Source organism: Rana temporaria, chromosome 7 (genome assembly GCF_905171775.1).
Source record: "Rana temporaria chromosome 7, aRanTem1.1, whole genome shotgun sequence".
NCBI lineage: Eukaryota > Metazoa > Chordata > Amphibia > Anura > Ranidae > Rana > Rana temporaria.
The window spans coordinates 200133936-200155306 of NC_053495.1; the positions used below are offsets into that span (position 1 = coordinate 200133936).

Genomic DNA, 21371 nt, shown 5'->3' on the forward strand with positions numbered 1-21371 from the left:
CCTCCCAGTGGGGCAGGAGAGCCCGGGCGAGCCACTGAAGGCGGCGGGAGAGGGGAAGGATGTGTCGGCTGGTAGCTCGGGCCTCCCAGTGGGGCAGGAGAGCCTGGGCAAACCACGTAAGGCAGCGGGAGAGGGGGGAGGACGTGTTGACTGGTAGCTTGGGCCTCCCAGTGGGACGGGAGAGCACGGGCAAGCCACGGAAGGTGGCGGGAGAGGAGGAAGGACGCATCAGCTGGTAGCTCAGGCCTCCCAGTGGGATGGGAGAGCCCAGGCGAGCCACGGAAGGCGGCGGGAGAGGGGGAAGGATGCATCGGCTGGTAGCTCAGGCCTCCCAGTGGGATGGGAGAGCCCAGGCGAGCCACGGAAGGCGGCGGGAGAGGGGAAGGATGTATTGGCTGGTAGCTCGGGCCTCCCAGTGGGACGGGAGAGCACGGGCGAGCCACGGAAGGCGGCGGGAGAGGGGGAAGGACGCATCGGCTGGTAGCTTGGGCCTCCCAGTGGGACGGGAGAGCCCAGATGAGCCACGGAAGACGGCGGGAGAGGGGGAAGGACGTGTCGGCTGGTAGCTCGGGCCTCCCAGTGGGACGGGAGAGCACGGGCAAACCACGGAAGGTGGCGGGAGAGGGGGAAGGACGCATCGGCTGGTAGCTCGGGCCTCCCAGTGGGATGGGAGAGCCCAGGCGAGCCACGGAAGGTGGCTGGAGAGGGGGAAGGACGTGTTGGCTGGTAGCTCGGGCCTCCCAGTGGGACGGGAGAGCCCAGATGAGCCACGGAAGACGGCGGGAGATGGGGGAGGATGTGTCGACTGGTAGCTCGGGCCTCCCAGTGGAGAGGGGGAGGGTGGACGCCCCCTCCCGCTGCTTGGGATAACAGCTGAGCGGCTTCTTAGCCGCATTGGTTGTTGTCCCAAGAAAGCCAACCCCCTGCTTGTCGTGAAGGGGTAAAAACGTTGGCGGGTGACGCGTGCACGTGAATTCATCACGTGCACTGACGAGCCGGACATTTATCGGGCCGCAGGTCGCCGACCCCAACTCTAGGGTATCTGCTTTCAGAAAACAGATCATGTTCTGAGGAGGTTTATGCAATCTTCAGGCCTGAAAAAATGCCCACAGCTTGTTTTTTGCAGCTTAGGGGACGATAAAAATGTGCCTCAGTCACACGTTTGTTACCGTCCTTCACCTGACCAAAGAGGAGATTTCCCTGACAGTGGAGGGATTTCCTCTCACTTCCTGTTGCAGTTCTGGTACAGGAAGTGAAGAAAAATGTCCTAAAGTCGGGATAAAAAGAGAAAAACCGACAAGGCGGTCGCAGCCCCTCCTCTATTTTATCCAAAATAAAACCTTCTGGTGTTAGTTTTCCTGTAACTGACCCATTTTCTTCACCCTGGACACTATTTCACCCTCAGAAACACTCTGCCACCATACTTACTTTCTAATGAAACAAAAACAAACAAGTAATGAAGCCTCCTGGTGAAAGGTTTCATCACGGCTCACATCCTCCTCACAAAGCTCTGTGATGCAATATATAGTATAACATATTTCAATTAAATGTCCCCCCCCCCCCCTCATAGCTTGCCACACACAAGATGGCGGACGGCGGTTCGTTTTTTTCTTCTTCGCGCTATTGTGCCACACCCAAGATGGCTCCCGGCGCCTTGTGACAGCGGGGGCGGGGCCAAGGTGGCGCCGCGTCATGTGACTTTCTACGTAGCCGTCTCGCTTGTTGTTGTGCCCACCGGCAAGATGGCGGCGCCCAGGGGTTGTCAGCTGATGATCGCCGGGTTCTCGGTGGTGTTGTGGTGGGCGCGCCTGGCCTGTGGGTCTGCCGAGGATGGAAGCTTCAAGTGTGAAGAGCTGCGGCTGGGACAATATCCTGAGAGGAGGATTTGTGTGGGGGAAGGGGATAGGTGGTCTGTCTGAACTGGGGGGGGCACTACATATCCCAGCAATGGGCTGCCAAAGGACTGAGGCCTAGGTAAGGGGGGCTGGGGGCTCTCTGCGTAGTGAGGGACTACACCCAGGGGTAGGGAACCTGGGGGCCCTCCAGCTGTCGCAGAACTACAAGTCCCATCATGCCTTTGGGAGTCATTCTTACTGCCAGCCTTGCAATGCCTCATGGGAAATGTAGTTTAACAACAGCTGGAGGACCCCAGGTTGTCTACCACTGGACTACAGAAACCAGCAATACTATGGGGGGGGGGGGGGGGCATTGTATGTAAAATGGGAGGACACACAAGGAGAATAATAATTGCAGAGTGAGTCTGTTGAAGGCTTTTTGTAGCTCAAACATGGAAAAGGAGAATTGGGACTTTTCAAGCGCATACAAAAGACAATATTTAGAAAAATAGAGAATTTTATTATTTTATATTTATAGGCGAGAACAAAAAAAAACATTCCCACAATAGATCAGTAACAAATACCAACAAAAGTGCAATCGTATCTCACTACATGTTTCGCCCTTTTACGGCTTCTTCAGGAGACTGATCACTAAAATAGAAGATTATATATCAGAAAAAAACAACTATTGTTGTTGTTTTTTTCCTAAATAGTTTTTTCTGATATATAGTCTTCTATTTTAGTGATCAGTCTACATACACAGTGTCTATTGTAACAGAATCTCCTGAAGAAGCCGTAAAGGGGCGAAACAACATGTAGAGAGATACAATTGCACTTTTGTTGGTATTTGTTACTGATCTATTGTGGATTTTTTTTTTTGTTCTCACCTATGCTGCACACTGCTGGTTGTGGGGGGGGGGGATGCTCTGCTGGACACTGCTGGTTGTGGCAGGGGGATGCTCTGCTGGACACTCCTGGTTGTGGCAGGGGGATGCTCTGCTGGACACTCCTGGTTGTGGCAGGGGGATGCTCTGCTGGACACTCCTGGTTGTGGCAGGGGGATGCTCTGCTGGATGTATGGGGGGGACATATTTGTTACTTTTTACATTTAACCACTTCCAGACCTTAGGTGTTTTTCAGATTTGGTGTTTACAAGCCTAAAACTGTTTTTTCTGCTAGAAAATTACTTAAAACCCCCAAACATTATATATATATTTTTTTCTAACACCCTAGAGAATAAAATGGCAGTCATTGCAATACTTTTTGTCACACCGTATTTGCGCAGCGGTCTTACAAGCGCACTTTTTTTGGAAAAAAAAAACACTTTTTTGAATTAAAAAATAAGACAACAATAAATTTGGCCCAATTTTTTTATATATTGTGAAAGATAATGTTACGCCGAGTAAAATGATACCCAACATGTCACGCTTAAAAATTGCGCCCGCTCGTGGCATGGCGTCAAACTGTTACCCTTAAAAATCTCGATAGGCGACGTTTAAAAAATTCTACAGGTTGCATTTTTTGAGTTACAGAGGAGGTCTAGGGCTAGAATTATTGCTCTCGCTCTAACGATCGCGGCGATACCTCACTTGTGTGATTTGAACACCGTTTTCGTATGCGGGCGCTACTCGCGTATGCGTTCGCTTCTGCGCGCGAGCTCGTCGGGACGGGGCGCTTTAAAAAAATGTTTTTTCTTATTTATTTTTATTTATTTTTGTTACTTTTTACACAATTTTTTTTTTTTTTTTTATCACTTTTATTCCTATTATAAGGAATGTAAACATCCCTTGTAATAGAAAAAAGCATGACAGGTCCTCTTATATATGAGATCTGGGGGTCAAAAAGACCTCACATCTCATATTTACACTAAAATGCAAAAAAAAAAAAAATTATTGAAACTGTCATTTTCTCAAACGACAAAAAAAAAAAAAATGTTTCTTTAAGAGGCTGGGCGGGACTGACGTTTTGATGTCACTTCCGCCCAGCAGAGCTATGGGGACGGGCGAAGGAGATTTTTCCTTCAGTCTCGTCCCCAGTCACTTGCCGAACGGGGCCCCTCTCCCGCCACCGATAACGGCGGTCTCGCGGCGAATCCGCCGCAAAGACCGCCATTATCGTGTACAGATCCGCGCACACTTAAGATGGATACCTCGGTTGTGGCAGCAGCTGCTGCCGTTACCGAGATATCCATCTTTAAAAAAAGGACGTACATCGTCGTGCGCAGGTCTGGAAGTGGTTAATTTATAAAACTTTTTTTTCAGCCCTGGAATTATTGTAAATTATATGAAGTGGCCCTCGTATTGAAACGTTTGGGGGCCCCTGTCCTGGACTTAACAAGCCTCATAAGGCCTCATAGCATGGGGAAATTTATTTTTGTTTTTGAACAAAAATCCCAGAGTTTTGCTTTTATCATATTTTTTGCAATTTTAAAATGTGTTAGTTTGTCCTAAAAAGGTGACAAATAAAATCCCTGTATAACCACCTTTATGGTGGGCAGATCAGAGATGTCTGTTTGTATTTGCACCTCATCCATTCCATTCCGGGGTATAAATATGTTTTCTGGATGATTTAATCAGAACGGCTCGTTTTTTTCCTTAATCCTTGAACATATATGTGTCTGGACCCAAAAATAAACCCGATCACGCAGGAACCGTTCAAATGTGCCAACCTAACGGCTTTTGGTAAGTTGTTCCATTTCTATGTGATATTTCTGCTAATGATCTCCTAGTCCTGATTATTTCTTAACAAATTCGAGATTCCCCAGACGCCAAAAAATTGCTGATCGCCGCCATTACTAGTAAAAAAAAGAAAATATTAATGAAAATGCCATAAAACTATCCCCTATTTTGTAAACGCTATAACTTTTGCACAAACCAATCAATAAACGCTTATTGCGATTTTGGTAAAAGATAAAAAAAAAATATGTAGAAGAATACGTATCGGTCTAAACTGAGAAAAAAAAAGTTTTTTTTTTTTTTTTACCAAAAATAGGTAGAAGAGTACGTATCAGCCTAAACTTTTTTTTTTTTTTTTTTTTTTTGGGGGATATTTATTATAGCAAAAAGTAAAAAATATTGAATTTTTTTCAAAATTGTCGCTCTATTTTTGTTTATAGCGCAAAAAATTAAAACCGCAGAGGTGATCAAATGCCACGAAAAAAAAGCTCTATTTGTTGGGGGGGGGGAAAAAGGACGCCAGTTTTGGTTGGGAGTCGCGTCGCATGACCGCGCAATTGTCAGTTAAAGCGTTGCAGTGCCGAATCGCAAAAAGGGGCCTGGTCCTTTACCTGCATAATGGTCCGGGTCTTAAATGATTAATGCATAGAATGCACCTTCTGCCTTTACAACTCCTTTAAACTCCCTGCAATGTACATAGATCAACTGGAGGGGAATGTGTTTTTTTTTTTTTTTTTTTTTTATTTTTTTTTGCACATTTATTCATATATATAATATATATATATATATATATATATATATATATATATAATTTTTTTATTATTTATTTTTTTTCCAACAAAAGTGGAGTTATTTTTTTAAGTCTGGGGTTTGAGAGTAAATATTGGTCACGCCTATAAAAATCCTTTAATAAAGGTATTCATCACTCATCTATTTTATCTTCTGCAGCTCCATGTTATCCGGCACCGAATATTTCCTGTAAAGATCACGAGGGGAATGTCACAACCTTCTCTGGTAAAGAAGTTGGCTTCTTCCGGCCGTTTCCCTGCCGCAACGTGTGAGTACAGTTGAGATCATATGACTGAGGGTCGGTTCACACCACCAAAACGCGTCTCGGGAATGTCGCTGTGCTTGCACATTCCTCCGCAATCACTTTCAGCCTCGCTTTCAATCTGTATGCCGGGGCAAGTGTATTGTTAACAGCACCTCAAATGGAGATCACAAACGCAGTGCGTTAGCGGACACCAAATCACATGGTGCTGCAGTACCATGCAGTTTGGCACAATGCGTTTTTAAAAGTAGTGCAAACACGGTCCAGTGTGTTTTGCAGCCCATTCAAATGAATGGGCTGTCGAAACACATTGCACGGGAACGCCTGCATTCCTGTGTGAACCGGTGTTCTGTCGAGAAGTGCCCGCCTGCATGCGCAAGATGGAGCCGCACTCCAGCTGAGTTGCCGATCAGCTGTAGTGACGTGCCAGGGCACAAGCGCACATAGTAGGAGGTATCTCTTGATGGGAGATGCCATTTCACGGGCACAATTGAAACCTATACAAACAGCGGGGGGGGAGACTGTAGTTCTCACATTGCGCCTTGCTGTTGCGGGACAGTTTTTTACAGTGTGCTGATGGTCCGGTTCCCCCACTGTTGGTTTAGGTTTAAATTGTGGCTGTGAAATGTTATCTCCCATCGAGAGATACCTCTTACGATGTGCGTATGCGCCATGGTTACGTCAGCCCAGCTGATCAGCAAATCAGCAGTTGTGCTATGACCAGGGCTGGACTTACCATTGGGCTTGACTGGGCTCAAGCCCATGGGCCCCGGCCTCAACTGCAGCAACCCCCCCATTCTCAGCAATCGCAGCAGCCCCCTCGCAAATTTGTGCTTAAATCCCCAATTCGCGGCAATTTCAGCACCCCCCCCCCCCCGCTCAACAACTCCGGCGGATGGATGTACCCCCCCCCGTCCAACAACTTCGATGCTTTAGGGGGGCCCCTTCACTGCAGCTGTGTAAGGGGCCCCAAAATTACTGCCCCCCCCCCCGCTCAGCAACTTCGAGACCCACCCTCCCCCCGCTTCTCTGCTCCAGGGGCCCTCTTCGATTATTAAGCCATGGGGCCCCCACCACCCTAAGTCCTGCCCTGGCTATGACGTACAGCGCATGTGCCGTTCGTCCCGGGCACTATTCGATAGGAGGGGGCACTTCTCGACAGAACACCGGCTCTAAAGATGAATTGTGTTTTCTACCTTATCAACCAATTTAGATTCCAGCTGTGTATTTCAGAAGCAGGATAGAAAATGAAAGGGAGAAGTTGAGGGGTTGACAATTTGTTTTATACGTTATAATTATGACATTTGCTCAAGCCATGCATCAGTGGGGAAGTTTTTGGGGGTTATAAAGGCAGAAGATACATTTAGCCCCATGTTCACACTGATGCGATTTTTCTAATGTGTTCCAGAATGCATAGGATCACACGACAAATGAAATGGCGTAGTTTTCTTTTTAGCCTGTTCACATACAGTATATGCAGTGTGGCTGGGATGAGATTTTTGAAAACAAGCCCCCCCCCCCCCCCCCAAATTCGATACCAGACCCTTAGGCACTCATTAACATGGGTACAAGGTGCTGTGCCAGGCACATTATGTGGCATGGTAGGAGGAGGGTGCTTGCTCGTCCCCTTCCTTTCCTGGCCCGCCGGGCTGCATGCTCAGGTAAAGGTCTGGTATGGATTTGGGGGGGGGGGGGGTCGCCATATTTCTTGGTGTGGAGTTCCTCTTAAAACCCATAGCAGACTCAAGACCCAAAGGGTTTTTTTTTGTGTTTGTTTTTTTTTGCGTGGGGTCCTCCTTAAAACCCATACAAGACAGGGAAGAACCTGGTATAGATTGGTGGGGGACCCCCACACTGTTGGCTTTTTTTTTTTTTTCAGTGCTGTTTTTTTTGTTTACGTTCTGCTGTCAGCAGTCCTTTTATTAGGAAGCTGGGCAGAGACAAAACTTCGAAATCGCAACTGGACCGCATCAACTCGCAGTACAACTGCTCCTTGAAATCACAACGGAAACTGGATGTGAGCCTAGGCTTAAATACTTTCATTAGTTTGTTCTGATTGGTTACAAACGAATGGTTAACCAGGGAAGGTAAAATAAAAGCAGATTAACCTCTTGCCGACCAGCCGCCATCGATATACGGCGGCTGGTCGGAATGGCTGCGCAAGCTGCCGTAGGTGTATGTCAGCCGATTTAAGAATTATAGGGGGGAAGTGATCGCTGTATAAATGTCACTGGTCCCAAAAAAGTGTCAAAAGTGTCCGATCTGTCTGCTGCAATGTCGCAGTCCTGCTAAACATCGCTGATCACTAACATTACTAGTAAAATAATAAAAACTGCATAAATATATCCCCCTATTTTGTAGCCGCTATAACTTTTGCGCAAACCAATCAATATATACGCCCTTTGCGATTTTTGTTTTGAGTAATATATATATATATATATATATATATATATATTTTTTTTTTTTACCAAAAATATGTAGAACATTTTTTTTTACTTTTTTGGGGGGGATATTTATTATAGCAAAAAAAAAGTTTTTTGTTTTTTTTTATAACGCAAAAAAAAAACGCAGAGGTGATCAAATGCCACCAAAAAAAAGCTCTGTTTGTGGGGAAAAAGGGACATACGTTTTGTTTGGATACAACGTCGCACGACCGCGCAATTGTCAGTTAAAGTGACACAGTGCCGCATCGCACAAAATGGCCTGGTCATTAAGGGGGTAAATCCTTCCGGGGCTGAAGTGGTTAAACTTCAGCTTGACATGTAAGGAACTAAAGGTGTATGTCATGATTTTATGTGCTCTGTATGTTCATGGCTGTTCCCTTTTTAATTGCAGAAATGGTTATTCCTACAAAGTAGCAGTGGCCTTGTCCTTGTTTCTCGGATGGCTCGGAGCCGACAGATTCTACCTGGGTTACCCCGCTTTAGGTAAGCCGCTGCACTTGATTCCATGCTTTTAATGGCATAGAAGGTGTACTGAGAACAAGCAGATACAGATGTTTTAAGTCCCCACACAAGAGATTATAATTTGTTTAATACATTATGAGGAATATATTTTATTGCAGTTCTTATAAAAATTATTTCCATCCTATAAAATGCATAAAACATAAAGTCTTTAGACATAACCACTTTAAGTTAAAATCCTTTTTTTATTGCTAGAAAATTACTTGGAACCCCCAAATATATATACAATTCTAACACCCTAAAGAATAAAATGGAGGTCATTGCAATACTTTCTGTCATTCCGTATTTGTGCTGCGGTCTTATAAGCGCACTTTTATTTTTTTTTCTTCAAAAAATAAATTGTATTAAAAAATAAGACGACAGTAAAGTTAGCCCATTATTTTTTTTTTTTTTATATTGTGCAAGATAATGTTATGCCGAGTAAATTGATACCCAACATGTCACGCTTCAAAGTTGCACCCGCTCGCAGAATGGCGACAAACTTTTACGCTTACAAATCTCCATATGCAAAGTTGGAAAATTTCCACATGTTTCGAGTTAGAGGAGTTCTAGGGCTAGACTTATTGCTCTCGCTCTAACAATCGCGGCGATACCTCACATGTGTGGTTTGAGCATCACTTTCATATGCGGGCGCTACTCGCATACGAGTTTGTTTTTGCATATAAGCTAAGCGTCATGTTTGTTTGTTTTTTTCTTATTGGATTTACCTATGTTGTACATTCCTTGCAATATGGATAAAAGTGATCAAAAAAATTTTAAGGACAGTGTAAAAAAAAGTTAAATAAGAAAAAATTATTTTTAGTGCTCGTGTGCGAACTGCAGGAGGGGGCAAACGAATACGCAAGTCGTGAACTATTTGTAAACAGTGTTTGAACCACTTGTGAAGTATCGCTGCGATCGTTAGAGCGAGGCCAATCATTCTCACACCAGACCTCCTCATTAACTAATCTGGTAACCTGTAATGGAGATTTTTAAGTACCGTAGTTTGTTTCCATTCCACGAGTGTGCGCAATTTTAAAGTGTGACATGTTGAGTATCTATTTTATCATCTTTCATATTATACAAAAAAATTAGGGTATATATTGTGGGGTGTTTATTTTTGGTTTTTTTTCAGCATTTTATTCCTTAGGGCAGGGGTCTCCAAACTTTCTAAACCAAGGGCCAGTTTACTGTCCTTCAGAGTTTAGGGGGGCCGGATTGTGGCCATTGGGAGTAGAAAAGGTCCAGACGACAGTGGGAATAAACAATGTCCCATTGTTGGTGTCATTGGGAGAATTGTGTCCCATCATTGGAGTCATTGGGCCCCATAGTTAGTATCATTGGGAGAAATTGTTCCCCATCATAGGTGTCATTGGGAGGAATAGTGTCCCATCATTTGGGTCATTGGACCCCATTGTTGTTGTTGGGAGAATTGTATCCCATTATTGGAGTCATTGGGCCCCATTGTCAGTAGCATTGGGACATATTTTGCCCCATCATAGGTGTCATTGGAAGAAATAGTGTCCCATCATTGGTATCTTCGGGAAGCATTGTGCCCCATCATTGGTGTCATTGGAAGAAATAGTGTCCCATCATTGGGAGGCATTGTGCCCCATCATTGGTGTCATTGGACCCCATTGTTGGTGTCATTGGGAGAATTGTATCCCATTATTGGAGTCACTGGGCTCCATTGTTATTGGGAGAAATTGTGTCCAATCATGGGTGTCATTGGGAGGCATTGTGCCCCTTTATTGACGTCAGTGAGGGGAATTATGCCTCATTGTTGGTATCAGTGGATGAAATAGTGCCCCAAGGGCCACATAAAAGCAAGCAAAGGGCCGCATCTGGCCCCCGGGCCACAGTTTGGAGGCCACTGCCTTAGGGTCTCTACTAAAAAAAAATGTAAACTTGTAAACAAAGTTCCAGAAAAAGTGGGGTCTTCAAGTGGTTAATTTTGTCAAATTCGGTTGTTCAGGTAAGGAGCGATGTTTTGTAATGCACAGCAGAACGGTATAATTGCTGCCCCACACATCAGTGGAAGAATTTTTTATTTTTTCTTATTATTTTTGTGCCTCTAGTCGTCTAGAGTGGCAGCTACCATATAAGGTGGCCCCGTAGTACACTGGTGGGCTGCTTTCAGGAGATGGTCCTGGTTTGGATACATGAGTAGGAGAAGATATCACAGCTTCTGTTTTGCTTTTCATCCAGGAATGCTGAAGTTTTGCACAGTCGGGTTCTGCGGAATTGGCAGCCTAATTGACTTCATTCTCATCGCCATGCAGGTGAGTTGGTTACAAAGCAACTTTTTTTTTTTTTTTTTCGGTAACACGATATGTCACAGAAGGGATTTTTGCCTTGTATTGAGCATAAATCACGATACTTTGGAACTCTTCTGCAGCTGTCTGCTTAAAGCGGGGGGTTCACCCTAAAAAAAAAATTCTAACATTGCATGGAGCCGACCTATGAGACCGACAGTATGATGTTGTTTTTTTGTTTTTTTTTTGCGTACATACCATTTTAGGGTGATTTTCACCCCCGGCTTTCAGGCGGAAGTGGGCGTTCCTAATCGCAGGCTGTGATTGACGTGCTTCCTACCGGCGCTTACTGCGCGTCACGAGTTGCCGAAAGAAGCCGAACGTCGGTGCGGCTCTATACGGCGCCTGCGCACCAACATTCGGCTTCTTTCGGCAACTCGTGACGCGCAGTATGCGCCGGTCGGAAGCACGTCAATCACAGCCTGTGATTAGGAACGCCCAGTCCCGCGAAAGCCGGGGGTGAAAATCGCCCTAAAATGGTATGTATGCAAGAAAAAAAAAACAGCATACTGTCGGTCTCATAGGTCGGCTCCATGCAATGTTAGAATTTTTTTTTTAGGGTGAACCCCCGCTTTATGTTGAACTCCGGACACCAAAACCTTTAATTTAAATATCTTCCTCAACCACAAAGTAAATAAATCCACTTAGTGGGCACCCAATGTCTATGCAAACACAGATATTGCCCTGTAAATGTAGCAGTCACGTCAGCACTGTGCTGTACATAGTCTGTACAGAGCTGTGGGAGGGGCCCAGAAGGCTGCCTAAAAATGAAAAACGATAGAGGGGGTGGAGACAAGACCAGTCACCCTACACAAGGAGAGATAGCAGAGCTGTGGGAGGGGCCCAGCAGGCCCCACACACTACAGGTTGCCAGAAGAAAACTACAGAAGGGGGCGGATACAAGACCAGTCACCCTGCACAAGGAGAGAGAGCAGAGCTGTGGGAGTGGCCCAGCAGGCCCCACACACTACAGGCTTCTAGAAGAAAACTACAGAAGGGGGTGGATACAAGACCAGTCTCTCTGCACAAGGAGAGAGTAGCAGTGAGCGGTCTTTATTGCAGGAAGTCTCACACTGGATTACTGCACAGATCTGGAAGAAATACTCAATGCTCACAGAGATTCCAGAATAATACAAATGATTAATGGATTTAGATTACATTTACTTATCCCGGAGTTTGGCCTTAAAGAGGAACTGCAGTCTGCTCACATAACTTTTACGCCGGCGTATCCCTTTTGTGGATCTGGCCCAATGGTCCCAAAAATGTGTCGAAATTGTCCGATGTGTCCGCCATAATGCCGCAGTCACGAAAAAAACATTACTAGTAAAAAAAAAAAATAATAAAAATGCAATAAAACTATCCCCTATTTTGTAAACGCTATAAATTTTGCGCAAACCAAGCGATAAACGCTTATTGCGATTTTCTTTTTTTACCAAAAATAGGTAGAAGAATACGTATCAGCCTAAACTGAGGAAAATTATATATATATATATATATATATATATATATATATATATATATATATATATATATATAATTATTATTATTTTTTTTTTTTTGGGGGGGGGGATATTTATTATAACAAAAAGTAAAAAATATTGCATTTTTTTCAAAATTGTCGCTCTATTTTTGTTTATAGCGCAAAAAATAAAAACAGCAGAGGTGATCAAATACCACCAAAAGAAAGCTCTATTTGTGGGGAAAAAGGGACGCCAATTTTGTTTAGGAGCCAGGTCCCTAACCTGCATATTGGTCCGGGTCTTAAGTGGTTAAGGTGGAAAAACACAAAACTTTACAACCCCTTTGAGGAAACCAAGGACAGAGGGGCTAAGCTTGGCATCGCTATCCAAGGTTCCCAGAACTTGGAGAACTGATTTTAGGAGTACCTCTCTAGGTGTAGATTTGTTGTTCTCTCAGTAGGGTGGTATTTGACCTTCTGTCGTTATCATTTTTTCTTTAAAAGGTCAACTTCTCCTTTTTAAGAAATATTTCCCGATTGTAAATCAGACACACAATCATCAGATGTTAAGACTTATAATTTGAATTGACATAAATATTGCCTCTGACATTTGCTTCCTGGGCTGTGGTCCCAGAATTCAGTCCAAAACAGACAGAAAGAGCTTTTTCTTTTCTTTTTTTTTTTTCTCGAAGCCATAAGGAAGCTCCGGCAGCAGAGATCGCGTTTCTCCAAGAAGATAATGGCAGGTTTCAGGATTCCGCCGCCATTGTGTGCCGAATAAGATGGTTAGAGTAAATTACGCTGGCATTTTAAATGTGTTCCTGCGGTCAGCAGCCAAGCTGTCTGTAGAGGGTCCAGGAGGGCCGGCACAGGGCCGGCTGTGTGTACATTGCACTGGAAATTAGACCCGGCCACACAGATCCTGGAATTCAGCGCCAGGCTGGCCTCCGCTCCCTCTGGTGCTTAGTCAGTGCCGCCTATGGTTTGCTTAGACCTCTTTCACATTGAGGCGTGGAGCCGCGGTGGCGGTATAGCCGCGCTATTTGTAGCGTGGCTATACCGTCGTATTTACCGCGATATTCGGGCGCTAGCAGTGAGGTTTTAACCCCCGCTAGCGGGCGGTATTACCGCGCTTTCCCATTGATTTCAATGGGAAGGCGCGGTATAGGAGCGGTGAACACACCGCTCCTATACCGCGGTAAAGATGCGGCTAGCAGGACTTTTGGAGCGCTCCTGCTAGCGCACCGCTTCAATGTGAAAGCCTACAGGGCAGGTTTTTTCATGCGGTATAGCAGCGCTATTTTTAGCGCTGTACCGCATGAAAAACGCCTCAATGTGAAAGGGGCCTTGCCAGAGTTCATTTATCAGTAACTTGAGCAGGATAAATCGTGGAGTTGTTACCGTAGAAGTGTGCAATTTACCTAATATAAAAAAAAAAACGCAGACACTTTAACCACTTCAGCCCCGGACCCTTTTGCAGCTAAACGACCTGGCCCCTTTTTGCGATTCGGCATTGCGTCGCTTTAACTGACAATTGCGCTGTCGTGCGACGTGACTCCCAAACAAAATTGATCTTTTTTTTTTTTTTTCACAAAGAGAGCTTTCTTTTGGTGGTATTTGATCACCTCTGCGGTTTTTAGTTTTTGCGCTATAAACAAAAATAGAGCGACAATTTAAAAAAAAAAACAATCTTTTTTTACTTTTTGCTATAATAAATATCCCCCAAAAAATATATTTAAAAAAAAACATTTTTTTCCTCAATTTAGGCCGATACGTATTCTTCTACATATTTTTCATTAAAAAAAAATCTCAATAAGCGTTTATTGATTGGTTTGCGCAAAAGTTATAGCGTTTACAAAATAGGGGATAGTTTTATGGCATTTTTGTTAATTTTTTTTTATTTTTTTTTACTAGTAATGGCGGCAATCGGTGATTTTTTTTTTTCCAAGACTGCGATACAATGGCAACACTTTTGACACATTTTTGGGACCATTGTCATTTTCACAGCGATCGGTGCTATAAAAATGCACTGATTACTGTGAAAAATGACACTGGCAGTAAAGGGGTTAACCACTAGGTGGTGCTGTAGGGGTTAAGTGTTCCCGGCACAGTGTTTCTTACTGTAGGGGGGGATGGGCTCTGTCTCACATGATACTGATATCCGCTCCGAGATCCGTGTCATTGTCACTAGTCAGAGAGGGGAGATGCTTGTTTACACAAGCATCTCCCCGCTCTATACCTCCTTGAGACAATCGCGGGGATCCCCGCAGCGATTGAGTCCACGGGACCCGCGGTCTGACTCACGGTGATGGTGGCAGGGTCGCAAGCACACGACCACACGGACAGGCATTTAAAGGGGACATACAGGTACGTTGATATGCCTGTCCGTGCCATTCTGCCGACGTATATGTGCAGGAGGCGGTCCTTAAAGCGGGAGTTCACCCTAAAAAAAATAATAATAATATTTTGTCTACCATGCCATGCAGCATACTAGCGTCAGCTACAGTATGCATTTATTTTATTTTTTTCCGCTGTACTCAGTTTAATCCGTTTCAGACTCCCTCGGGGAGTAGGCGTTCCTATCAAGAGGGGAACATGATTGACGGCCGGCTATGGCGCGTCACGCTTCCCTAAAATAGCCGAAATAGGACTCGGCTCTTCACGGCGCCTGCGCAGTCAGCTCCTAGTCTGTGCGCAGGCCCTGTGAAGAGCCGAGACCTACTCCGGCTATTTTCGGGAAGCGTGACGCGCCATAGCCGACCGTCAATCATGTTCCCCTCTTGATAGGAACGCCTATTCCCCGCGGGTGTCTAAAACGAAACTATTGGATTATACTGTGAGTACAGCGCAAAAAAAAAAGGCATACTGTAGCTGACGCTAGTATGCTGCATGGCATGGTAGAAAGTAGTTTTTTAGGGTGAACCTCCGCTTTAAGCGGTTAAAGCTGAACTCTGGGAAAACTGCACTGCCACACAGTACAGTCCTATCTAGGAGGGTAGCAAACTCGATTTTTGCAGTTCAGTAACACTTACAGGTCTTGTGCTGCCCCCCTCCTGTCTGTGACTGGGCAGGAAAAGGAGAAGCAACTGACTAGTAAGCTCATCTGTCACACTCTGCTGTCTCCTCCTAGCACCATGCTCCTTAAACTACAGCAGAACAGATTGGTTCATTGTGCTGCTTCTCCCTCCCCCAGACTGAGCTCTGCTGTAAAGGGACTGATACCAGGTCAGATTTAGTGCTTTGCTAGTATTAATGAGATCTTAATTACAGAGCTGCATTCATTTTTATAACTGCCAAAAGTTTGGCTGCAAGCAATATATTTTGAGCCTTTTAGTCGCTTCCAACAATAGCTTTTCTGGATATACTTTTCTGGTTGCTCCCTGTAACAAAACGTCCCACACCCCGCTCGAGTGCTTTCGTCATATACCGCTTCCTCCCTGTCTGGATATAGATATCAGATATTCCAACCGCTATCAACAACAAACAAGACAATACTCGTTTGTTTGCTGAACATGAACTGTTTATTAGAACCAAAATACAAGTTCCCCCCTCCTGCTCTGATTACTCTAACAATACAACTGTAACCAGAAACATAAATTAACATGAGCTAATTAACTAATCCCTTAAAGCAGCCGATGTGACTCTGTGCCCTTCTGGCCATGTCTTTCGCTCGCTCTCTTTCACTCGCTCGCTCGCTCTTTCTTTCTCGCTCTCTTTCGCTCGCTCTTTCTTTCTCGCTCTCTTTCGCTCGCTCTTTCTTTCTCGCTCTCTTTCGCTCGCTCTTTCTTTCTCGCTCTCTTTCGCTCGCTCTTTCTTTCTCGCTCTCTTTCGCCCGCTCTTTCTTTCTCGCTCTCTTTCGCCCGCTCTTTCTTTCTCGCTCTCTTTCGCTCGCTCGCTCGCTCTTTCTCACTCTCTTTCGCTCGCTCGCTCTTTCTTTCTCGCTCTCTTTCGCTCGCTCGCTCTTTCTTTCTCGCTCTCTTTTTCTTTCTCGCTCTCTTTTGCTCGCTCTTTCTCGCTCTTTTGCTCGCTCTTTCTCGCTCTTTTGCTCGCTCTTTCTCGCTCTTTTGCTCGCTCTTTCTCGCTCTTTTGCTCGCTCTTTCTTTCTCGCTCTCTTTTGCTCTGTCTCACAATTTTTTTATTTATTTTTTGCAGACTTTTTTCATCACTGCTTACCTCCTTTCTCTATACCTCTCGCCACCATTTGTTTGACTCTGTGCCCTTCTGGCCATGTCTTTCGCTCGCTCTCTTTCACTCGCTCGCTCGCTCTTTCTTTCTCGCTCTCTTTCGCTCGCTCTTTCTTTCTCGCTCTCTTTCGCTCGCTCTTTCTTTCTCGCTCTCTTTCGCCCGCTCTTTCTTTCTCGCTCTCTTTCGCCCGCTCTTTCTTTCTCGCTCTCTTTCGCTCGCTCGCTCGCTCTTTCTCACTCTCTTTCGCTCGCTCGCTCTTTCTTTCTCGCTCTCTTTCGCTCGCTCTTTCTTTCTCGCTCTCTTTCGCTCGCTCGCTCTTTCTTTCTCGCTCTCTTTTTCTTTCTCGCTCTCTTTTGCTCGCTCTTTCTCGCTCTTTTGCTCGCTCTTTCTCGCTCTTTTGCTCGCTCTTTCTCGCTCTTTTGCTCGCTCTTTCTCGCTCTTTTGCTCGCTCTTTCTTTCTCGCTCTCTTTTGCTCTGTCTCACAATTTTTTTATTTATTTTTTGCAGACTTTTTTCATCACTGCTTACCTCCTTTCTCTATACCTCTCGCCACCATTTGTTTTTTCTGTCAATCCTTTTTCGGCTTGTCTCTTTCTCTTTTTCAAAAAAACTAAACAAAACATGTACTTTTTTATAAATGAACCTAAGCAATTTTTAAAATGTGAAGTTTTTTTCCCTTTTTGCAGATTGTTGGCCCGTCTGATGGATCGAGCTACATCATTGACTACTACGGAGCCAGGCTCACCCGATTAAGTATTAATAATGAAACATTCAGAGAGGCGCAGTTATATCCATGAGCTGTGTGTAAGTTGCTTGTCGTAATGGGGAAAAAAACATTTATTCTATTATGTATTAATGAGCGATTTTAGTTTTATTGCATATTTGATCTTGTTGTCAGTATAGATGAGACACAGGAAGACAAAGCGGCTAGCTGACTGCAGATTGGTTGCCTTTATCTCTACGCCAATCAGACTTATGTTTTTGTATTATTGTCCCTCATGTAATGACGTTGGACTTCTCAAACACTGTTGTTGGTACTGTTTTTTTTTTTTGTTTTTTTTTTTTTATTAAACATGGCTGACAGCTTCTCAGGATATAATAATTTTTGTTTAGGGAAGTGTGAAAAAGAGATTACATACTCGCTGGTCCCACCAACTTCCTCACTGCCTCTTTTTAGTATTGATCTCTGAATCCTGAATGCTGCTGATTTTTTTTTTTTTGTTTACCGTATATACTCGAGTATAAGCTGAGTTTTTCTGCCCTTCTTCTTTTTTTTTTTTTAGGGCTGAAAATACCCCTCTCGGCTTATACTCAAGTCAGTGTACCTGAGGGGCTGCGGGCGTCCATTTTTTTAAAACTCGCCGGCTTCCTCCTGGTCCCGTCCCGTCCCGTTCCATGATAGGCGTTTGACACTGTGTTCAGTGTTCTGCCTATCACGGACGTTCTTTTATTCTCTGACTCAGTTTCCCAGCAGACACTGGGCTAGATTCACGTAGGGGGACGCAAGTTTGTGCAGGCGTAGCGTATTCTATTTACGCTACGCCTCCGCAACTTAGACGGGCAAGTGCAGTATTCACAAAGCACTTGCTCCGTAAGTTGCGGCGGCGTAGCGCAAATCTGCCGGCGTAAGCGCGCCAAATTCAAATTGTCAAGATGCGGGCGTGTTTTATGTAAATAACACATGACCCCACGTAAATGACATTTCTCACGAACGGCGCAGGCCCCGGCCTTGAACGTATCCCAGTGCGCATGCTCCTGATCACGTCGCAAATAGTCAATGCTTTCGACGTGAGCGTAATTTACGCAAAGCCCTATTCGCGAACGACTTGCGCAAACAACGTAACATTTTCAAAATTCGACGCGGGAACGACGTCCATACTTAACATAGGATACGCCCCCATATAGCAGGAGTAACCTTACGCCGAAAAAAGCCTTACGCAAACAACGTAAAAAAATATGCCGGGGCGCACGTGTCCATTTACCATGTGATTAGCTGGGTCCAATCAATCAGTTTATTGTCCTTCAGACTTTCTGGGGCCCAGAATGTGGCCAGTATGAGTAGAAAATGCTTTGGCGTCAATGGGAGTATACAATGCTTCATCATTGGTATTAGTTGGAGGAATAGTGCAAGTTGTTTGCATCAGGAAAAGGATTAGTGCCCTATCCTTGGTGTCAGAAGGGAGGAATGGTGCTCTATTGTCAGTGCCCAAAGGCCCGATAAAAGCAAACAAGGGGCCAAATCTGGCCCCTGGGCCACAGTTTGGAGACCACTGGTCTACATGGATGAGACAAATCATTAATTGATGTCAGTCTGAGGAATAGTCCTGTGTGTTTGGAGGAATAGTGCAAATCTTTTATATGGGGAAGGAATAATGTCCAATCATTGGTGCCAGTGGGAGGAATAATGTCCCATCATTGGTGCTAGTGGAAGCAATTATGTCCCATCATTGGTATCAGTGGGAGGAATAATGTCCCATCATTGGTGCCAGTGGAAGGAATGGTGTCTCATCATTGGTATCAGTGGAAGCAATTATGTCCCATCATTGGTATCGGTGGGAGGAATAATGTCCCATCATTGGTGCCAGTGGAAGCAATTATGTCCCATCATTGGTATCGGTGGGAGGAATAGTGTCCCATCATTGGTGCCAGTGGAAGGAATGGTGTCTCATCATTGGTATCAGTGGGAGGAATAGTGTCCCATCATTGGTGTCTATGGGAGGTATAGTGTCCCATCATTGGTGCCAGTGAAAGGAATGGTGTCTCATCATTGGTATCAGTGGGAGGAATAGTGTCCCATCATTGGTGTCTATGGGAGGTATAGTGTCCCATCATTGGTGCCAGTGGAAGGAATGGTGTCTCATCATTGGTATCAATGGGAGGAATAGTGGCCCATTGTTGATATCAATGGGAGGTATAGTGCCCCTTCACTGATGTCAGTGGCAGGAATAGTGCCCCATCATTGGTGCCAGTGGAAGGAATGGTGTCCCAGTGTTGGTGCCCAAGGGCCTGATAAAGGCAAGCATCTGGCCCCTGGGCCGCAGTTTGGATACCACTGCTATAGAGCCTTGGAGTATCATTATAATTCTTACATCTTTTAAATCAAGAAAAATTCTAACTCTTAATGTTTCCATCAATAAAATCGGTTCAATGTTTTACAGGCCCGAGAGCGTCTGGACGGTGACTCCCGACAATTCACAGGCACTCATTGTGGATTTTCACCTTTTGACGTCCGACAAGTGCTTGAAAGAAATGGAGGCCAAAACATCTGGAATTTCAGTGAACGGAGGAGGAAAATCCGTGTTGGCAGTTTTTTTTTTTGGCAAAGCATTAAAGACAGAAATGTGCAGCCTATGGAACTTCTTACCCGTGTCAACACTTCTGTCTCTATCAAGTTAAAATCCCTCCTGAAATGACCAACAAGCGCCCACAAACGGAATCCCCCCACCATATTTCGAAGAAGCCCCCCTCGGTCTCTGGAATCAATGGGGGAATTTGCAAATATCTTATTTGTTGCTAACCTGGATGGTGAAATTCCAATTACCGCCCCCAAGCGCATACGATATGGCCTATTTATAAAGGCAGAATCCTTGAGGAAGCATCTTTTTTATTTTATTTTTTATTTTTTTCATATTTATAAAGTTGCTTTTGGACTTTTTTTTTATTCTTATTTTTTTCCTACTCATTGACCAATGGGGGGGAAATGACTCAGTACAGATACATTTACAGTTTAATAAATACTTTATGCTGGTTTTTCATTTACAGTTTTTGCCACCTTTTGAAATTGGATTTATCCTTTTAGATTTCTAATTACTGAACTAAACCTAATGAGGACAGTTATCGGAAAACAGAAGTATGAGGATCTTTACATGAATCCGTTATGCCTCAGGAGCCCCAAATATTGGTCTGCTCAGAAAGTCTAGCATTGGCCCAGTCCCTTCTGCACCTCCTTTTTGGCTCATCACTGTGATTTGGTGGGGGGGGGGGGGGTTCAATGACCAATAGGAAGGTAGGAGCAGCAGCCCCAGTGTCTTTTTTTTTTTCTTCTGATGTTAACATTTGCATGATGGAGTAATCCAAGTTTTAGGCTGCATTTACACCTGAGCGTTTCGTTTTCAGGCAGAGAGTGACGCGTTTTTACTGTGATTTTTTGCACAGGTCAAATGGTCACCAATGTAAAAAGCAGAAAAAATGCCTGTAATCTGCCCAAAAAGAAGCTCATGTACTTTTTTTTTTTTTTTTTTCAAATATAACTAGGGCTGGGTGATTTTTAGACAACAAGAAATCTGCGATTTTTGTAAAAAAAAAACTTGTAATGACTGGGGTATCAAACTGCGCCCAACTGATAACCCACTACTGCGCCTATATGGAAAGAAGTTGAAGCGGCCTAGCTGCTGTTTAAATAAATAATATGTGAATTAAAGGAATATACCATATGCATCAAGTGTCAGTGCATCAAATTGCAAGCATGCAAATTAGATGAAAAAAAAGTCTGTGATGCTACAAAAAAAACGTGAAGGGGGGATTGGAGCACTGAACACTGAGGTGTGGTGGAAGCCCTGGAAGAGTGGATCAACTATATTTAGTTATATGGACTTTCCTCTTAATACTTCACGTTTTTTTTTGTAGCATCACTGACTTTTTTTTCATCTAATTTGCATGCTTGCAATTTTTATGAGTATATTCACTTATAATTGTGATATCACATTGTACACTTAGATGTATTTAGATTTGAATATTAGTATATTCTGATAGCGCTGTGGATTTGTACTGACACTTGATGCATATGGTATATTCCTTTATTTCACAAAAAAAAAACTTGATTCACGATACGAATCAAGGTTTTTTTTATTTTTATTTTTTTTCCATGGACGTGGAGTCCTAAGTTTGTAGACGAGGCCGCGGCTTCAGC

The 21371-nt window shown here is 44.3% G+C and overlaps 1 protein-coding gene across 1 annotated transcript; it reads left to right on the forward strand.

Moving 5' to 3' along the window:
• The first annotated feature begins 1697 nt into the window (after positions 1-1697).
• On the forward strand, positions 1698-20221 carry TM2D1 (TM2 domain containing 1). Its single transcript, XM_040360808.1, has 7 exons — positions 1698-1867; positions 4443-4516; positions 5459-5567; positions 8397-8488; positions 10712-10785; positions 17149-17266; positions 19621-20221. The coding sequence occupies exons 1-6, from the start codon at positions 1743-1745 to the stop codon at positions 17257-17259; spliced, it is 585 nt and encodes a 194-aa protein (XP_040216742.1). The 5' UTR covers positions 1698-1742; the 3' UTR covers positions 17260-17266; positions 19621-20221.
• The last annotated feature ends 1150 nt before the right edge of the window (positions 20222-21371 follow it).

Coding starts and splice junctions, on each gene's coding strand:
- TM2D1 (XM_040360808.1), top strand. CDS start 1,743: ATGGCGGCGCCCAGGGGTTGTCAGCTGATGATCGCCGGGTTCTCGGTG. Junction 4,517..5,458: donor TGCCAACCTAACGGCTTTTG/GTAAGTTGTTCC, acceptor TATCTTCTGCAG/CTCCATGTTATCCGGCACCG. Junction 10,786..17,148: donor TCATTCTCATCGCCATGCAG/GTGAGTTGGTTA, acceptor CCCTTTTTGCAG/ATTGTTGGCCCGTCTGATGG.